The following is a 16,954-nucleotide window of genomic DNA, read 5'->3' as shown; positions in this document are numbered from 1 at the left end:
ACAAAGGCCCTCAAAATTAACCCTCTACTTATAAGAAGCTGTGACTTCTGCAGGTGTGATGAGCTAGGTCAATGGCAGCCTTGAAATCCTTTTGGCTCCATGGATATTCAAGGCTCATGGGCTGTTCAGTTGGTTTGATCTAATCATCATGTAAATTTGGATTAATAGCAGAGGTCATTGGACATAGGGTTTGATACCAACTATGAAAACATCATTCTTATTTATTGATTTAGAGAACAGAGCACATCCTTCCATGGTAGTGGCACATGCAGGTGGCTGAAAGCCAGAAACACTGTTCAGCAACAAGAAGCTTTGTATACAAGAAACAGTGTTCGACATTAGACAAAATCAGCTTACATAGAAGACTTTGCTCAGATTGACTAAAGCTGGAAGATACTAAAAGAAAAGAAACCAAAAGAAACCACTCGTAGCATTGCGAGTCCTGGCCGTGTTGACTTAACTATATTACTACCTTGTATTCCATAATATTGTAGTAGATGATAGTGAAACCTTCCCTGCAATGGGGACAAGAGGCACCAATTAGTCAACTGGATTTAGCATATCAACGTGATAAGATTCACAAGAATAGTACCATTCTTAGTAAATGGAGCAAATGGCTACACACAAAAGGTAAGGTCTGACTCAAGTACCTTAGTTTGCAGGTAAGCCTTTCACGTGCATGCATCAAAGGCAAAGTTTTAGTAATAAAGTGACCCTGCAGAGACAGAATTTAAAGATGTTGGCATCTGAAAGCTATGGCAACCTAAAGATAAATGAATAGCTTTCTGTCTAAATCCACAACAATCACAGATTCATACCCTGCCACCAATTTCCTCTTGAAGCACTGTTTGAATTGCTTCCGTTCAGATCATCTTCTCCCCCATCTTTCTTCATCTGTTGAAGTTAAAAAACAAGAAAGAAAACCACTTCAGTCATAAATTGACAGATGAAGCTGCATAATGTTCAGTTGATGGTGTAGAGGGCTACAGTCACTATAGGATGAGACTCTGTGTTCCGGGCGTTTGGAGAATAAACTTCTTGTCCACCATAGTAGATTGATGAGCTGAAATAGCATGGCTCTACAGTTTCATTATGGTAAATGGAACCCCTGTCCTTGCTGCTTTCACCACTGCAGATTTGAGTTATGTTATCTGAGAAGAATACAGATTTAGATGTCACAATTTTGTCCAGAATACAAAGCTAAAGGTCAAAGTAGAGTTATCAATAGGGCCGCGACTAAAAGCTAAAAAAATGTCTTTTTTTTGTTTTTTTTCAGTAGCATGCAAATATGATCACAAACCTGGCGTTCCATGCTTGCCATTCCCAACTTGATTTCCTGAACCCTGCTTCCTAAATGATCCTATATTTCCAGTGTGTGAAGAGTTCCTCCCCGGTACCTGAAATCAGAGCAGGGAAGATTCAGAACCTGCCACATAATCTAGGAAAATATTCCCATATTAATCATCAACCCCAGTTAAAACCCAGCTAGAGGTCAGTGATCAACATATAGAGAGCTAAAGATGTACATTAGAATACTGTAACATAACAATCCCAAGTGCTGCCTTTGTCCATTCTGAGCACTTACCTGTATTTCAAGATGAGCCTACATTGTCCAATTATCCATCATGTTCTTGCTCCATTAATCATAACCCATCAAAATCAGAGAATAGTTGTTTCAAACTCAAGAGAATACCATTGAACAAGCCATTTTGTATTGTTTCTCGTATCATATAACATTGAAGTCCAAACAGATGCCATAAAGAGAAAATAAAACTGATATCTGAATACTGGTAAACCAAATCAGCTTTTAAGTTTCCCTTTCTATTTTTTTTTTCTTTCTAATTGTTCAATTAGAACACTGCTCTGCTCTCACCCTTGCGGATAAGTTAATGTAGTTATCAACAGGGCTATGAATACATACCGGATATCAAAGAACCAAAAGCACAACTAACCAGAAAATATTAAAAATCCCAACAAAAAGGAACATTACACACAAGAAAATGCAGTAAAACAGGTTGCAGAAGAAACAATACCGAGGATGGCGGCTGAAAAATGGAGCCAAAGAGGCCGGAGGATAACGAAGAAGAAGAAGAGGAGTCCTTTGGACCAAAAAGGTCCGAAGTGATGGAAGAAGATGAACCCACTTGCTTAGTGTTTTCCATGCTATCACTATTGCTACAGCTTTACCAACCAACGAACAAAACTACTTTGATTGAGAGCTTTAACGGGCAGACAACAACCACTGACCAAGAAAAAGAAACGAAAAGAAAAGAAAAGAAAAGAGAAAGGGATAAGATTTGAATAGAGAAACGGACAGTAGCAGAGAGCTGCAGAAGAGAGGGCACGTGAAGATCACAGGTGTGGAGATAGCATATATTTTAATCGACTGTCTCAGCTATTTATAAGCCCAAATTGATGCCACCCATGTGTCTTCATTTAAAGCCCTCTATCTCTCTGCACCTCAACTGGGTGTCTGACACCTGGCTGCATCTCTTACTGCCGAGCAGACATGTTGCCCATCTCCAACCCCTTCATGCCTCGTGTCCCTCCCTCACAGTCCTCCTCTGGGTGAGTCTAGCATGTCCTTGAGATATCTTTGACCTTTCCTGCATTGGCCCATTCCACTGTGTGAGAGATGGATAAGGTCATATGCCAATTTGAGATTATTCTCATATATCACTTCCTCCATTGCCGCCCTAAAAGTTACAATAAACAGTTTACCGTCAAGTGTTCCTCATCCTCTTGTCTCTTAAAAATCAGAAAAGATACCATGCAATAATAAAGATATACATTGTAGTTGTATGTTGGATATTCTTATCCAACCCCAATTGACGGTTTACTGGATTGTTCATGGAAATTCAAATAATTTTCATGTTCTTCTAATTGGGTTTTGGCCTGTTTTGGAAACCCCACTTGGAGACGGACTATACCTTTAAATTTTAATCAAGCTGTAGAAACAAGGAAAAAGAAAAATGGAGAAGAATATGACTTGACAATGACCTGAGGAGGTCCATGATGTAAACAAAGATTCGATGACAGCCATTGGCTGATGCGATGCTCTCCACAATGTCTCGATGACTCATTCCATTTTGGACCTATTTAATTTCTATGGTACTTGGCCTATTAAGTTATATATATAAGCTTCGAGTCTTGGAGCTTTTTAGCGTTGACAGTTTCAATGCATGATTCTCTGATGGAAAATATCAAGTCCTCTTCAATTTGAAGGTGACTAAATGGCCATTTATCAATAAATTTTACTGCAAAGTTAGCTTACTTTGCTTTGTGTTAATGAGTGCCTAAGGGTGACCAATGGATTAATGCCTCTCTTTCCATATACCAGCTCATGTAATTAAAATCTTCACTCAACTCTCGTCATTCTCAGCCACAGATTCAGTATTCTAAGGCACATGTAATGTTCTTCAAATCCTTTTGTTCAAGGTTCCATCTAGATAAGGTTGGAAGCATGGATTGAAAAATCTGTGACAAGGTGGATATATACTCCAATTTTCATGTTTTCAGGGTGCTTGGGACAAATACAATGGATGTATCTCTTTGTCATGGTACCCTCTATTTATTTTCTTTATTTTCACTATATTATGCATTTTATTGATTCTCAATAATTTCCCCGCCATTGGCTTATAATGGGAGAAATGCATAAAATATCTTCTAAATCGAGAAAGCAAACATGGGTGAGGTCCTTTTCATCATGTTAAGCCATAAATTTAACTTAAGAGCTTAATTATAAAATGAGATAATAATATATGCCAAGCTTATTTGACCTACCATCTTAATAGTGAGTTTGTAAAACCATTGTATATCATCTATGTCTTTGATTAATTAGTTAATTTGCCTAAGTGTCATCTATGTGCACTTATTTGTTGGGATTGAGCCTTATGGGCCCACCATGGCTAACACTTAGAACTCCCGAAGGGAAGACTAGAGGCTCAGGACTGTGACCCCTCAATCACACAATTTGTTTATTTGTTCCAATAAAGGAGGTGTCCCTAGGAATTGAATCTAGGACCAAACCTTAAGGTCCACCTAAATGTCAATCCTGGTACCATTTGGGTAAGTTGCCCCGATGGTATCAGGATTGACATTTAGGTGGATCTTAAGGTTTGGTCCTAGGTTCAATTCCTGGGGATGCCTCCTTTATTGAAACAAATAAACACGATCTTAAGCTAGGGAAGGCTAGAGGCCCAAGACCGTGGCCCCCTCAATCACACTAATTACCTATTTGTCCACAAAGGGGCCTCCCTTGGAGGATTCGAGAGTAGGACTAAACCTTATGTCCAACCTTCTCCTGGTACCATACAATTGGTGTGATTAAGGGGCCATGGTCTTGAGCCTCTGACCTTCCCCTCGGAAGTGCTAAGCACCAGCTATAGTGGGCCCATAAGGTTTAATCCCAACATTATCCACATATAAATTATTGCTTACTATATGTTTAAATTTGGTTTCAAATGTATTCAAAATAATTTTAGTTGTTTCTCTAACAAAAATTTTCAGTACTTTGTTAACTTTTTCTTTGACATTTCCATGATATGACGAGGTGATTGCATCCATGGATATTTTATTCGTTGGTTGGATGAGAATGCAAAGCGGTGAAGTTTCCTCACTTGCGGGAAAGTTGATATATGATGGAAGGCTGTGTGGTACTGTGGAGGCAACCCCTTGATTTTCATTTTTATGTCATTTTCCTGATTCCATCACCTTTACTTCGGGGAAATTCATCCTTTATTTACAATATCAAAGTCTCCAATATCTCATGTGAACGCGACTCTAAAGTAGATGGAACCTAATAGATCCTTTTACTTTTGGTAATTAAAGCTGGTGACTAGATGTGTGTTGGCAAGATGATAACCACCTTCTTTAAAATATTATTATTTTAAATAGTAAATTTAATTAAAATGTGTTTGATAGTGAGTTTCTAGAATAAATTTTTGTAATGGAAGGATCTTTTAAAAGTGTTTTGAGGAAAATTACTTATCAAATAATTTTTTATTTTTAAAATAGCATCATGGACAGAATTTAATTTTTTTAAAAATACTTTCAAAATTTTATCAAATGCTTTTTTTTTTTAAAGCGCTTTTCATGTTATAAATATTTTCTAGAAGCATGATCGATTGAACTCTTAAATTCTCTACTTAATTAACTAAATCTTACAAGGTTTCATATTTTTGTTAGTAGAAAATTTTATTTTGTTAGGTGGGGGATCTGCGTGTCTAAAAATGAAAAATTGTATTATAGTTGAATAAAAACAGTGGAAGATAATAAAATTATTATTATTACAATTATGTATTTCTTTTTAATTATTTGTGCATTTTTTAGTCTTATTACTCTAACAAATTGCTATTAGAACTATAATAAAAAGATGAGAAGTGAAAAAGTCCTTAAAGTCAACAAAGACAATTGCCATAATTGAAGTACTCTTACAGTAAAAGCTTCCATGATATGGATATGTATGAGAGATTGCTAGAAAGATTACAAGAATGATAAGATAAACCACTTTATCTACAATCAAAAGGGAATTTTTTAAAAGACATAAAGGTTAAAATCAGAATAATAAAAAAGCTTTTATCTTGATTCATCGAAATCTTGATCCATCAAACGAAAGCTAAAAGTATTTTGAGAGGATTTCAAGTCTAAAAAAATATTAAAGATATTACAAAATACACTTATAAGAATTAATAAGATAAGAAAAACCCGTCTTCAAACTCTTATATTATTGAAATCATTAAGCAATACTTCGATTTTCATATTCAAAATCTAATTATATTATTGAAATCATTCAGGATATAATTTAAAAATGTTTAATTCTATGATTATTGATCTAACTCACGAGATCTTTACAAAGTGTGATGGTGGACATGACTTCATCAAAGACTTTTTAGTTTTTACTTCATTTTTCAAACACTATCACCTTCACTTTAGGGAAACTCATCCTTCGTTTACAACATGAAAGTCTCCAATATTTCATGTGAATGTGACTCTCTCTTGCTAGCCACGCAAAACTGAAACATAGAACCTTTTTCTTCTGGTAAACATTAAGGGATATAAATCATGCTTCTTTAAAACAATTTTAAGGTTTATAAGAGTGCAGAAACACCATTAGTTAATATTGTAATGGATTGACATATTCAAACCCATTTCACCACCGACCAATTCCAGGATATGATACCATCCCCAGTACGTGGTCTGAAGAATTTGAAGAAAAATATGAAGAATTTGAAGACAAAATATGGAGGAACACCTCAATTCATTTTGTGATACCTGCCTTTACAATAAATGAAAACATAAATAAATAGCCTACGGATATGAGACAATTCCGGAATGGAATTTCCCTTACATGGAAAGTGAATAAACTCTTACATGGGAAGTGAATAAACTACTCTTACATGGAAAGTGAATAAACTATCTTGCTAGAATTACTCCTAAATCAATTATAATAAATGCTGTACATTACACTAATTAGGGAAGTAAACAGAGGATGCTGGCTTGATTTCCAACACTCCCCCTCAAGCCGCGTTGTAGATGTTGATCATTCCAAGCTTTTCTGTCAGATCTTCGAAGTTAACTCGAGCAAGAGCTTTTGTGAGAATGTCAGCCGTTTGACAGTTTGTCGGAGTGTAGCTGACTTTGAAAACTCCTTCTTCAATCTTTTCCTTGATAAAGTGTCGATCTATCTCCACGTGCTTAGTTCGATCATGATGAACCGGATTCTTAGCGATACTGATGGCAGCTTGATTGTCGTAGTATAACACCATGGGATGCTTCAATGGAACCCGTAATTCTTCTAACAGCCTGTTCAACTAGATTCCCTCGCAGATACCTTGTGCCATAGCACGAAATTCTGCCTCAGCACTGCTTCGGGCTACCACTGACTGTTTCTTGCTTCGCCATGTAACCAAGTTTCCCCAGACAAATGAACAATAGCCTGAAGTTGATATCCGATCAGTCACTGAACCTGCCCAATCTGCATCTGAAAAAAATCTCAATCTCTTTCTTTGTTGTTCTTTGAAAGAAGAGACCCTTTCCCGGTGTCATCTTGAGGTATCTCAATATTCTGATCACAGCAGTCATGTGTTTTTCGGTTGGATTATTCATGAATTGACTTACCACACTAACGGAGAAGCCGATGTCTGGCCTTGTATGAGAAAGATAGATGAGTTTCCCCACAAGACGTTGATATCTTCCTTTATCAACTGGCGCACTTCCATCACTTTCTTCCAGTTTGACAGTTGTATCCATAGGTGTTTCTGCCGGCTTGCATCCTAGCATTCCTGTTTCATTCAATAAGTCCAGAACGTATTTGCGTTGTGAGACTGCTATACCTTTCTTTGACCTAGCAATCTCCATTCCGAGAAAGTACTTGAGGTTTCCAAGATCCTTGATCTCAAATTCCTTTGTCAGCAATTTTTTAAGTAAGTCAATTTTCTCTTCATGATCACCTGTCAAAATTATGTCGTCCACATATACAATGATAATTGCCAGTTTCCCTTCTGGGAAGTGTTTCACAAATAATGTGTGATCGGATTGACATTGAACGAATCCGTACCCTTTCACTACCTTAGTGAACCGTTCAAACCAGGCCCTGGGAGATTGTTTGAGACCATACAAGGATTTTCGGAGTCTGCAAACCTTGTTGAAATTTGATGTCGTCTCAAGTCCAGCAGGAATGTCCATGTAAACTTCTTCCTCTAAGTCACCATTGAGGAAGGCATTCTTCACATCAAGTTGGTGAAGCGACCAATCGAGATTAGCTGCCAAGGATAAAAGTACACGAACAGTATTGAGCTTGGCAACTGGAGCAAAAGTTTCTTGATAGTCAATGCCATAGGATTGGGTGAATCCTTTGGCGACCAACCGAGCCTTATACCTGTCCACATTACCATCTGCCTTGTACTTTACTGTGAAAATCCACTTACACCCAACTGGTTTCTTACCTCTTGGGAGGTCAGTAATTTCCCACGTACCATTCTTTTCCAGCGCCCGAACTTCCTCATCGACTGCCGCCTTCCACTTAGGATACTTGAAAGCTTCCTGAATATTCTGAGGAACTTGTATCTCTGTGATGCTAGAAGTGAATGCACGAAACGTAGGTGATAGCTTATCATAAGAAATAAAATTTCCAATGGGATGCTGAGTGCATGATCTAATTCCTTTCCTCCAAGCTATGGGCATATTAAGAATATCATTTTCTAACTCGGAATCAACAGTACCATCAGGAGCGTTGTTACCTGGAAGTTTGCTTGGATTAGGACCCGGTTCTGCCTCATGGGTTTGTTGAGAAAGTGCTCTTTCCTCCGTTTCCTCTTGGATGTGCTCCTTATCCCACAAGTCAACAATGGACTCGGGTTGATTAAATGACTTTGAAGGAATGTGATTTTCAGTGGTGATGGGTGACTCACTGAATGACTCAAGATCCCAAAATTGATATTCCTGAGTTGAATTCTCCCCCTGAATATCGTTTTTGGGATAGTAAGGCTGGGTTTCAAAAAAGGTGACATCCATTGAATTGTAGAATTTTCTTGTGACCGGAGAGTAACACTTATACCCTTTTTGATTTGAAGAATACCCAAGAAAGATGCACTTGAGTGACCTAGGATCAAGTTTACTTCTATGTTGTTGATTGATATGAACAAAGACAGAGCACCCGAAAATTTTGGGTGGGACGGTGGAGATGAGACGAGTAGTCGGAAATGATTTTAGGAGTGTTTGACAAGGTGTTTGGAATTTTAGTACCCTAGACGGCATCCTATTGATGAGGTAGGCTGCCGTAAGGACAGCTTGCCCCCAGAATAATTTTGGAACATTCATGGAGAACATTAGTGATCTAGCCACCTCTAACAAATGCCTATTTTTCCTTTCAGCGATTCCGTTTTGTTGTGGGGTATCAACACATGAACTTAAGTGAACTATCCCTTCTTGTGCTAGAAATTCTCCCAGAATGGAGTTGAAATAATCCCTAGCATTATCAGACTTTAGAATTTGTATTTTTGACTGAAATTGAGTCTGAATCATATTTTTAAAATTTTTGAAAATTTGACTCGTTTCAGATTTTTCTTTCATGAGGAATACCCAAGTTAATCTAGTGTGATCATCTATGAATGAGACAAACCACCTAGTACCAGTTACATTTTTTATTCTTGACGGACCCCAGATATAGCTATGAATCATTGAGAATGGACTAGACTCTTTATAAGGTTGAATGGGAAAATGAGACCGGACTTGCTTTGATAATTGACAGATTTCACACTCAAAGGATTTTGAATTTTTATTAAATAATGAAGGATATAAATGCTTGAGATACATAACATTTGGATGACCTAAGCGATAGTGCCACAACCTAATTGCACTATCGTTATTTTGACATGAAACCGAAAAAGAATTACTACCAACTGTCATTTGAGGTTGTTCTTGTGGATCGTGGCGCTCCTTAAGGATGTAGAGTCCAGAGCATTCCTCAGCATTGCCAATCGTCTTCCCCGAATCCAAATCCTGAAATTCACAGTGAGTGGAGGAAAAATTAGTAATACACCTCTTTTCCTTAGTGAGTTTACTAATTGACAATAGATTACAGTCCAAGTTAGGAACAAGGAGAACAGAGTTGAGAGTAAGATCCCTTGATAGCACAACTGAACCTGTTCCGGCAACCTTTGATAGTGAACCATCTGCTATTCGGACTGTTAAATTATTTGGACATGAGCTATATGTATCAAAAATTGTCGCATCTCCCGTCATATGATCAGATGCTCCTGAGTCCACTATCCAAGGTTTTTTACGTTTCTTACCAGCAGTGAAGGCACTAAAAAAATTACCTTTGTGAGCCAAGGTTCCGGAACCAATGACCTGGTTGGAAGATGAGCCAGTTTGTGACTGTACTGACAAAAGAGGAGACAGTAGTTTCTGAAGCATCTCCATTTGCTCCTTATTAAAAGGGCTAGCTTCAGGTTGTGGCGATTGTTCATCGGTAGCCACATGATTGCCTCGTCCTTCTTTCTCAAGTGGTTGACATGGCTTCCAATCTACTGGCTTTCCATGAATCTTCCAGCAAGTTTCTCTTGAGTGTCCCGGCTTTTTGCAATGATCACACCAAGGTCTACCTCCTTTAATTTTTTGACAGTTGTCAAAAGGAGCGAATTGAGTCTTAAGAGCCGAGCTTTCTGCCATATTCAGTTGTTGATGGGATCCCATCATGAGATTTTTCCGACTTTCTTCGCGACGGACTTCAGAGAATGCCTCTCTGAGGCTAGGTAGGGGTTTTACTCCCATGATTCTTCCTCTGATTTCATCAAGATTTTTGTTCAAACCTAACAAAAATTTAAACACACGTTTCCCTTCGACAATCTTTTTATACAAAAAACCATCTGTAACACAATTCCAGTTATGAACCTCAAACGTATCAAGTTGACGCCATAGACGAGTAAGAGTATTGAAATATTCAGTTACCGTAAGGTTCCCTTGACGCAAATCGTGGAGGATGCCTTCAATCTAGATGATTTCAGATGTGTTTTCCTTGTCTGAGAAAGTTTCTTTTGCAGTGTCCCAGATTTCTTTGGCAGTATCAAATGACAGAAAATTTTCACCAATGTCAGCGGTCATAGAGTTGACTAGCCAGGACATGACCATATTATTTTCTGCTATCCACTTTTTGTAGGTTGATGCTGTGGTTTCTGGTGCCGCCGAAGCTCCGGTGATGTAGTCATCTTTCTCCTTTCCCCGTATAAACATTAATATGGACTGAGACCATTGCAAATAATTTTGCCCATTCAGTTTATGGGCTGTGATTGGAAGATGAGAGGTTTCCATCTGATGAGAGGATGAAGATGATGAGATGATGATATTAGAAGTAGAGGATGATGAGTTGGTAGCCATTCCAAAGGTTGGACCGTATTTAGGCATAAATTAGAAGAATAGAATTGAGTAAAAAAAAACTGACTAAAGATGAAGACGATGAGACAGGATTAAACTTGCTCTGATACCATGAAGAATTTGAAGAAAAATATGAAGAATTTGAAGACAAAATATGGAGGAACACCTCAATTCATTTTGTGATACCTGCCTCTACAATGAATGAAAACATAAATAAATAGCCTACGGATATGAGACAATTCCGGAATGGAATTTCCCTTACATGGAAAGTGAATAAACTCTTACATGGGAAGTGAATAAACTACTCTTACATGGAAAGTGAATAAACTACCTTGCTAGAATTACTCCTAAATCAATTATAATAAAGGCTGTACATTACACTAATTAGGGAAGTAAACAGAGGATGCTGGCTTGATTTCCAACATGGTCCTCAAGGTGTGACCGTACATAAGAATATGTCCCAGTTGAATATTGAGCTTCAACCAAAAGCCAAAGAATATTAAGATCTGATTTGTGACTTGAAATTGATGGAAGAGCCCCGATAATAAAACTTGTGCTTTTGCCAACCTTTTAGTCGATTTGTTGTTGCCATTTGAATGATCCAAATTAAAGAAAATCCTTACCATGGTCCCGGATTCTGCAATCTACAAGTTGGTCAAATTGGTAGAAGCCTTACACTTAACCATATGGTCTGTCTTGTCTTGACTTGACTCTTAGCCTAGTTGCCAAGTAGTTCTCACGTATTTGCATGATGACGGAGAGTATATATACACCTTTAATTTCTTTGTTAGTTGTTCGTTCTTAAATTTTTATTGACGATTGGATACCTTGCATTTAAAGGTTTAGTTGACAATAGCACAAGTTCCTTGTGTTTAAGGGTCTTACAAAATGCATCTATTTTTTTTTTTTTTGGCCATATCTGTATTAGTAAAAATAAAAAAAAAAGATAAAATTTTAATATAATTCAATGGATACTACGTTGATAGAGTACACCAAGACTCAAGAATTCATTAATTAAATGATAGAGAAGAATTATAATGGTGAAAGCTCCCTCTTCTCTCAATAAACATCACATTCTAATCCTTTTTTTTTTTTTTAAAACCTTCAATTATAAGAAAGTTGAAAATGTAATAAAAGAAAAGTCACCATTCAATAATAATATAGCATTGATTATTACATTTTTTGACCCAATTGATGTTGTATTCACCAAAGGTTTTCTATGTGGTCTAGAATCTTCTAGAGCACCATAGCTAGTAACAGTAGATTGAGAAAAATAAACTACTCCAATTTCGGTTACCTTACACAACTTCTCAATGAACTGAATGCAAATGGGATCATCAAAAGTAAAGCTAAATCAATATATATGTACTGCACACAGCAGAATTATTGTTCACTCATTATATTACACATAACACAGATTATTATTATTATTATTATTATAAAGCCATAAATATAAAAAAACATTCATGCATCAGTGATATTTCCATGGAAGACACTGAAGCTTAGGGCAAGACCCCTCCCATGTGCTTCTGCATTCACCTCCCTCACCATCACAACACTTGCACACCACTCCCAGTGTATTAAACACCTTTGAATACCCTGCAAATAAACCAAAACACATACCATGATCAGAATTGTGGTTGAGAGAGAGAGAAAGAGGGAGAAAGAGAGAGACAGGCTTACTTTGGAATGATGCAGGCTTGGCCTCCATGGCTCTCGGGTATTGAAAAACGGCAACAACAATGAAGAACAAAGCCAAGAGCTCAAGTCTCCTAAGCGGAATCATTTCCCGGCCTTTTTGGGAAACCAAAAGAGTGAAAATTGTTTATGTGGGAAGCACAAAGGCAACTTGAAGGAGATTTGTAATTAATAAAATGCAACTGGGTCTATGTGATAAAAGATATAAACAAAGATGAAGGATGTGTGGCTTCTAGAACCAGAGACTGCGGTTTTGCCACGCGTTTTCTCCTCCATTAAGTCTCTTTGGCGAGATGGGACACGGCTGGGGCTGCTTAAGCATTTCCCTCACTTGAAGTTTCCAGTAGGCCCCACCATCGTGACAAAATGAAGGAAAAGTTCGAAGATGCTTACTTGAATTTTTGGGTTTTATACTTTTTCTTTTTTTAGTTTATTCCCCTTTTTTTGGCTTCATATGATGATTTTTGATGATGAAATTCCTTATCGTTGGAGTTATTTTGCGTACTGCATGCTAGGATTTTTCAACTTAGCCGCTTTAGACTATATATAGCTAGGATCATGGTTTAAAATTTGGTAAAATTTTGATTTATATTGAACTCACCAGTTTCTTTTATTCATTAATTTTGATCAATTGGGCTGAACTCTTCATTAATATAGGTAATTAAGAGTCTAGAAGCTTTTAAATTGTCCGAAACCTAGGTGCTGATTATTTATTTATTTTTTAATTTTTTTGATTGAATTAAACAAGTTAAAATATTTGATTATTTTTTTCCTTAATCTTAAAAATAACTTGTTGAAACCAATCGATATAATCTATTAAAATCAACAAACAAAATACAATCATAAGGATTGGTCTTGATCCTCAATCTGTATAGCAAAAGGGAACATGGTCTTATTATTTATTTATTTAATTTTTACTTTTTAATAATTAATAAAAATAAAATGCTAAAAAGTAATTGATTTAATACTTAATATTATTAAACATTCTTTAATCTTAAATTTTATTTAAAATTAATTAAAAAAACAAACACTATTCTTATATTTGGATTGGTTTGTTGAATGATAATAAATTTATCATTTTGAAATTGTAACTTAGATTAGAGGGTGTTGTGGGCTGAAGATGATTTTATGGGCACTAAATGGGCATGGGCATGTGCTGTATGGTACTGTAACTTGCTCACAATTTTCAATTTTCTTTTCCTTTCCTTGTTTTGGAGGCCATGGCTGTGAGATCGATATTAGATAAGAACAAATGTGTAAGCTGTCTGGTGCAAAAGACATGAAGTCCTGGAAAGTAGGGGCATATTTTCTCACGCATGCATGATTCTATAGAAAGGATGTCCATCAAATGAAAGTTGGAGTTAATGGAGGAAAACAGCTGGATTATCCTGATTGATCAAAGAAGACAACCCCATGTAACACCACGTTTTTTTGGTACTTTTCCAGCAACTTCCTGAGTCAAGGATAGGAACACTTCATTCTCCATTCTCAGGCCCTGAATAAGAAGAATTAATTCATTGTTTATACCCTTCCTTTATCGCTTTCACAATTCAATATTCTACAATCTAGAGCTATGGGTTGGCTATGACCTGAAATTATTCCCCTTGCATTTCTTTTTCTCCAAAGTAGTTTGATTTGAGTAGTTTTTGAAGAATTTTAAAAAGTAGCCGTGGAAAACCAAATTAGTGAATTTAAATATATTTATTTTATTTTATTTTGCGTTCCCTCGGTATTTTTTGTGATCCAAATAGAACCTTAAAGTTTAGCGTATCAAAGGGTGTTGAAAGACAATTATATATAAAGTAAAAGTAAAAGATTCGTTATCATGATTAACCGTAAATGGGGTTAATAATAATTTACTTTTTTATTATATTTTACCTTTCCTAAACATTTTTTTTTATAATTTAAATAGAACTTTAATGTTTGTCGTTTGAATGGGTGCTGAACGATAGAAATATATAAAGTAAACGTAAATGATTCTTGAAAATGATCAATTTTAAATTGTGTTAGGGGCCGAAGACTAGAGATAGTCTTTAGGTCGTTTTGACGTGATAGAAATTTAAGTTTATTTTCATAAATTTAGATCGATAGAATCTTATTTTTTTCCTGACATTAGACAAGAGAAAAAAGATAAATTAAGTTTAGAATTATGAATCATAATAAATAAGATAAAAAAGAATAACATTTTCTTGATAAAAACATGTAAACTCTTTTTTTGCGGCAACCTTACCTTGAAACATTTAAAAGTTGATACTATAAATCTATCTTAAAATAAGATGAAAAATAACGTCTTTGTGATCATATAATAATGACAATTTTATTGAAGAATTTATTTAAACTCTTCTTTACAATAACTTTTTAACTTTATAAAAGGTGAAACATTTGAAAGCTAAGACTATAATCCATCTTGAAATAAGATGAAAAATAATGTTTTCGTGATCGTATAATAATTTTATTAAAATTGTTATTCGGACTCTTCTTTACAACAACCTAATAAGAGTGATAAAGAGATCCAAGTATCATGACAATAGTTATCAGTATTTTTTGTTTTATCTTACCTTCACAAGCAATAACCTAATATTAACAAGGGTCACCATTTGATAGCATTAAAATTGTTAGATATTTGTAAACTAAAAACAGAATACCAACATAACATCTTATAATTAATTAATTAATTTTAAATTTAAATCAAGTTGATCACTTTGAAATATTGTGTTATTCTTTATCATAACATTATTTTTCAAAATGGAAACAAAGTAAGAATTGATGGTGAAATATTTATTCAATTAATACATTTAAAATTTTTTAGTAAAGTAAAATTGACTGTGACTTTAAGTCAACAATATTTGTCTCTTTTATTTTATTTTATTTTTATTTTCAAATTTTCAATAAAAATATATGAAAGAGAAGCTTTACTTTATGAGATGAGAAAAAAGACGTGACTAGCATGGTTGGAAAACTTCATTTTTGTATTATGTTTATTGGCTGCTTATTAGATAGCGAATAAACATATATAGAATATACGAATTCAAATTTAATAAGAGATGTTGAATGCATGACTTTAAGAGAAGACATGTTAGTTGTGAAGAATAAATGAGTTGTTAAATTAAGTGATTGATGGTAACTCCAATAGTTATAGATTATTTTAATAAAAACGTAATATTTCTAGTTTTATTATATTATTAATAAAAGATATTGAAAGTTATTTTAGGATCTAAATATTTATGATTGTTGTCATATTTATAGAGAAACAAATAGAATAGTGGATTGCTTACTTAAAAAAGATATTTATAATTTAGAATCAATAATTTGATGGTCAAATTTTTTTAAAGATGTTGTGAAGTTTAGTTTTGAAGATTATTATGACTTGTCTTTTAATTCAATTTGTATTTATTTTGTTTTGTAATCTCCTTTCATAAATAATAATAGTAATAATAAGATATAATGAATCAAAATTACAAGTTGTATTTCTTCAATATTTCTACACCTTATAAGATATTTTGCAATTTATGATTCTAAAGAATTACTAAACAAAAGAAAAAAAATATTATAAAAATGATTTTTTTTATGTTTAATTTATTAGAAAAATATAAAATAAAATTAATATAGTACAAATTAGTTAGAATATTATGTATTTTTAAATTATTATTTTAAAAGAGAAAAAGATAAGTGAAATAAGTTTAAACAAACATGTAAAAATAATTTAATAATTTTTAATATATTTTTTATTTTCACATGTCTACCAATTATATCACATTTTTACTGCTCTACCTTCTACCTTCTTTGTGTGTGTTCCCTCCAGCAAATTCAATAGGATTGCTGGAGTCAAGGGTAGGAAGAAGAATTCATTCTGAGTCCGGGATAAAGAAGAATCCATTAATATATGCTTCCTTTCATAATTCAATATTCCGAAATCTTGAGCTCTGGACTGTAATTTAAAATTCTTGGAAAAATCTTCTTGTATGGATTAGCACGGCCATTGCCTTTTTTCTTTTTTCTTTTTTTCTTTCTCTGGAGAATAGATTCACTGTGTAGCTCCTTCTTAATATTATTTTTATTTTTAAAAAGTATTTCCGGAAGTTTGGGCGTGTAGGAAGGTGCTGGAGAAATTTGTCACAAAGTAAAAGATTCCCAACAATAATTCAGAGTCCATGGATCTTCTTTTGATTCTAGACATTTGATCATAACACAATCAATTAATTGTTAGTCACGCTCATGGTTAGGTTAGAAACTTAGAAATTTAATATGGCATCTAGATTGTCAGAATTCCTTCTTCACATTTGGGGGATATACGTCGTTTTCAATAATGTATGATTTCATATTTAAATACTAATAGAAAGAAAAATGTTTTCTAATTTCAAAGAAGTTGTTCAAACTCCTC

General features: G+C 34.8%; 2 protein-coding genes and 1 long non-coding RNA gene across 3 annotated transcripts; all 3 read right to left on the bottom strand.

Moving 5' to 3' along the window:
• Positions 1-189: 189 nt before the first annotated feature.
• On the bottom strand, positions 190-2,367 carry LOC104881129 (uncharacterized). Its single transcript, XM_010660201.3, has 6 exons — positions 2,034-2,367; positions 1,301-1,397; positions 988-1,151; positions 819-894; positions 651-715; positions 190-515 (listed from the first exon to the last, which is right to left on the bottom strand). Exons 1-5 carry the CDS (start codon positions 2,160-2,162, stop codon positions 699-701), a joined length of 483 nt encoding a protein of 160 aa, XP_010658503.1. The 5' UTR covers positions 2,163-2,367; the 3' UTR covers positions 190-515; positions 651-698.
• Positions 2,368-9,308: 6,941 nt separating this feature from the next.
• Positions 9,309-10,380, bottom strand: LOC109123761 (uncharacterized). The gene is made up of 2 exons (XM_019224509.2): positions 9,822-10,380; positions 9,309-9,501 (listed from the first exon to the last, which is right to left on the bottom strand). Exons 1-2 carry the CDS (start codon positions 10,273-10,275, stop codon positions 9,467-9,469), a joined length of 489 nt encoding a protein of 162 aa, XP_019080054.1. The 5' UTR covers positions 10,276-10,380; the 3' UTR covers positions 9,309-9,466.
• A 1,829-nt stretch (positions 10,381-12,209) lies between these two features.
• Positions 12,210-12,876, bottom strand: LOC100854960 (uncharacterized). The gene is made up of 2 exons (XR_787145.3): positions 12,559-12,876; positions 12,210-12,474 (listed from the first exon to the last, which is right to left on the bottom strand). It is a non-coding gene; the product is annotated as an uncharacterized LOC100854960 (long non-coding RNA).
• Positions 12,877-16,954: the final 4,078 nt, after the last annotated feature.

Source organism: Vitis vinifera, chromosome 13, assembly GCF_030704535.1.
Source record: "Vitis vinifera cultivar Pinot Noir 40024 chromosome 13, ASM3070453v1".
In the NCBI taxonomy this organism is placed as follows: domain Eukaryota; kingdom Viridiplantae; phylum Streptophyta; class Magnoliopsida; order Vitales; family Vitaceae; genus Vitis; species Vitis vinifera.
This window is presented reverse-complemented; position numbering and strand designations above follow the sequence as displayed.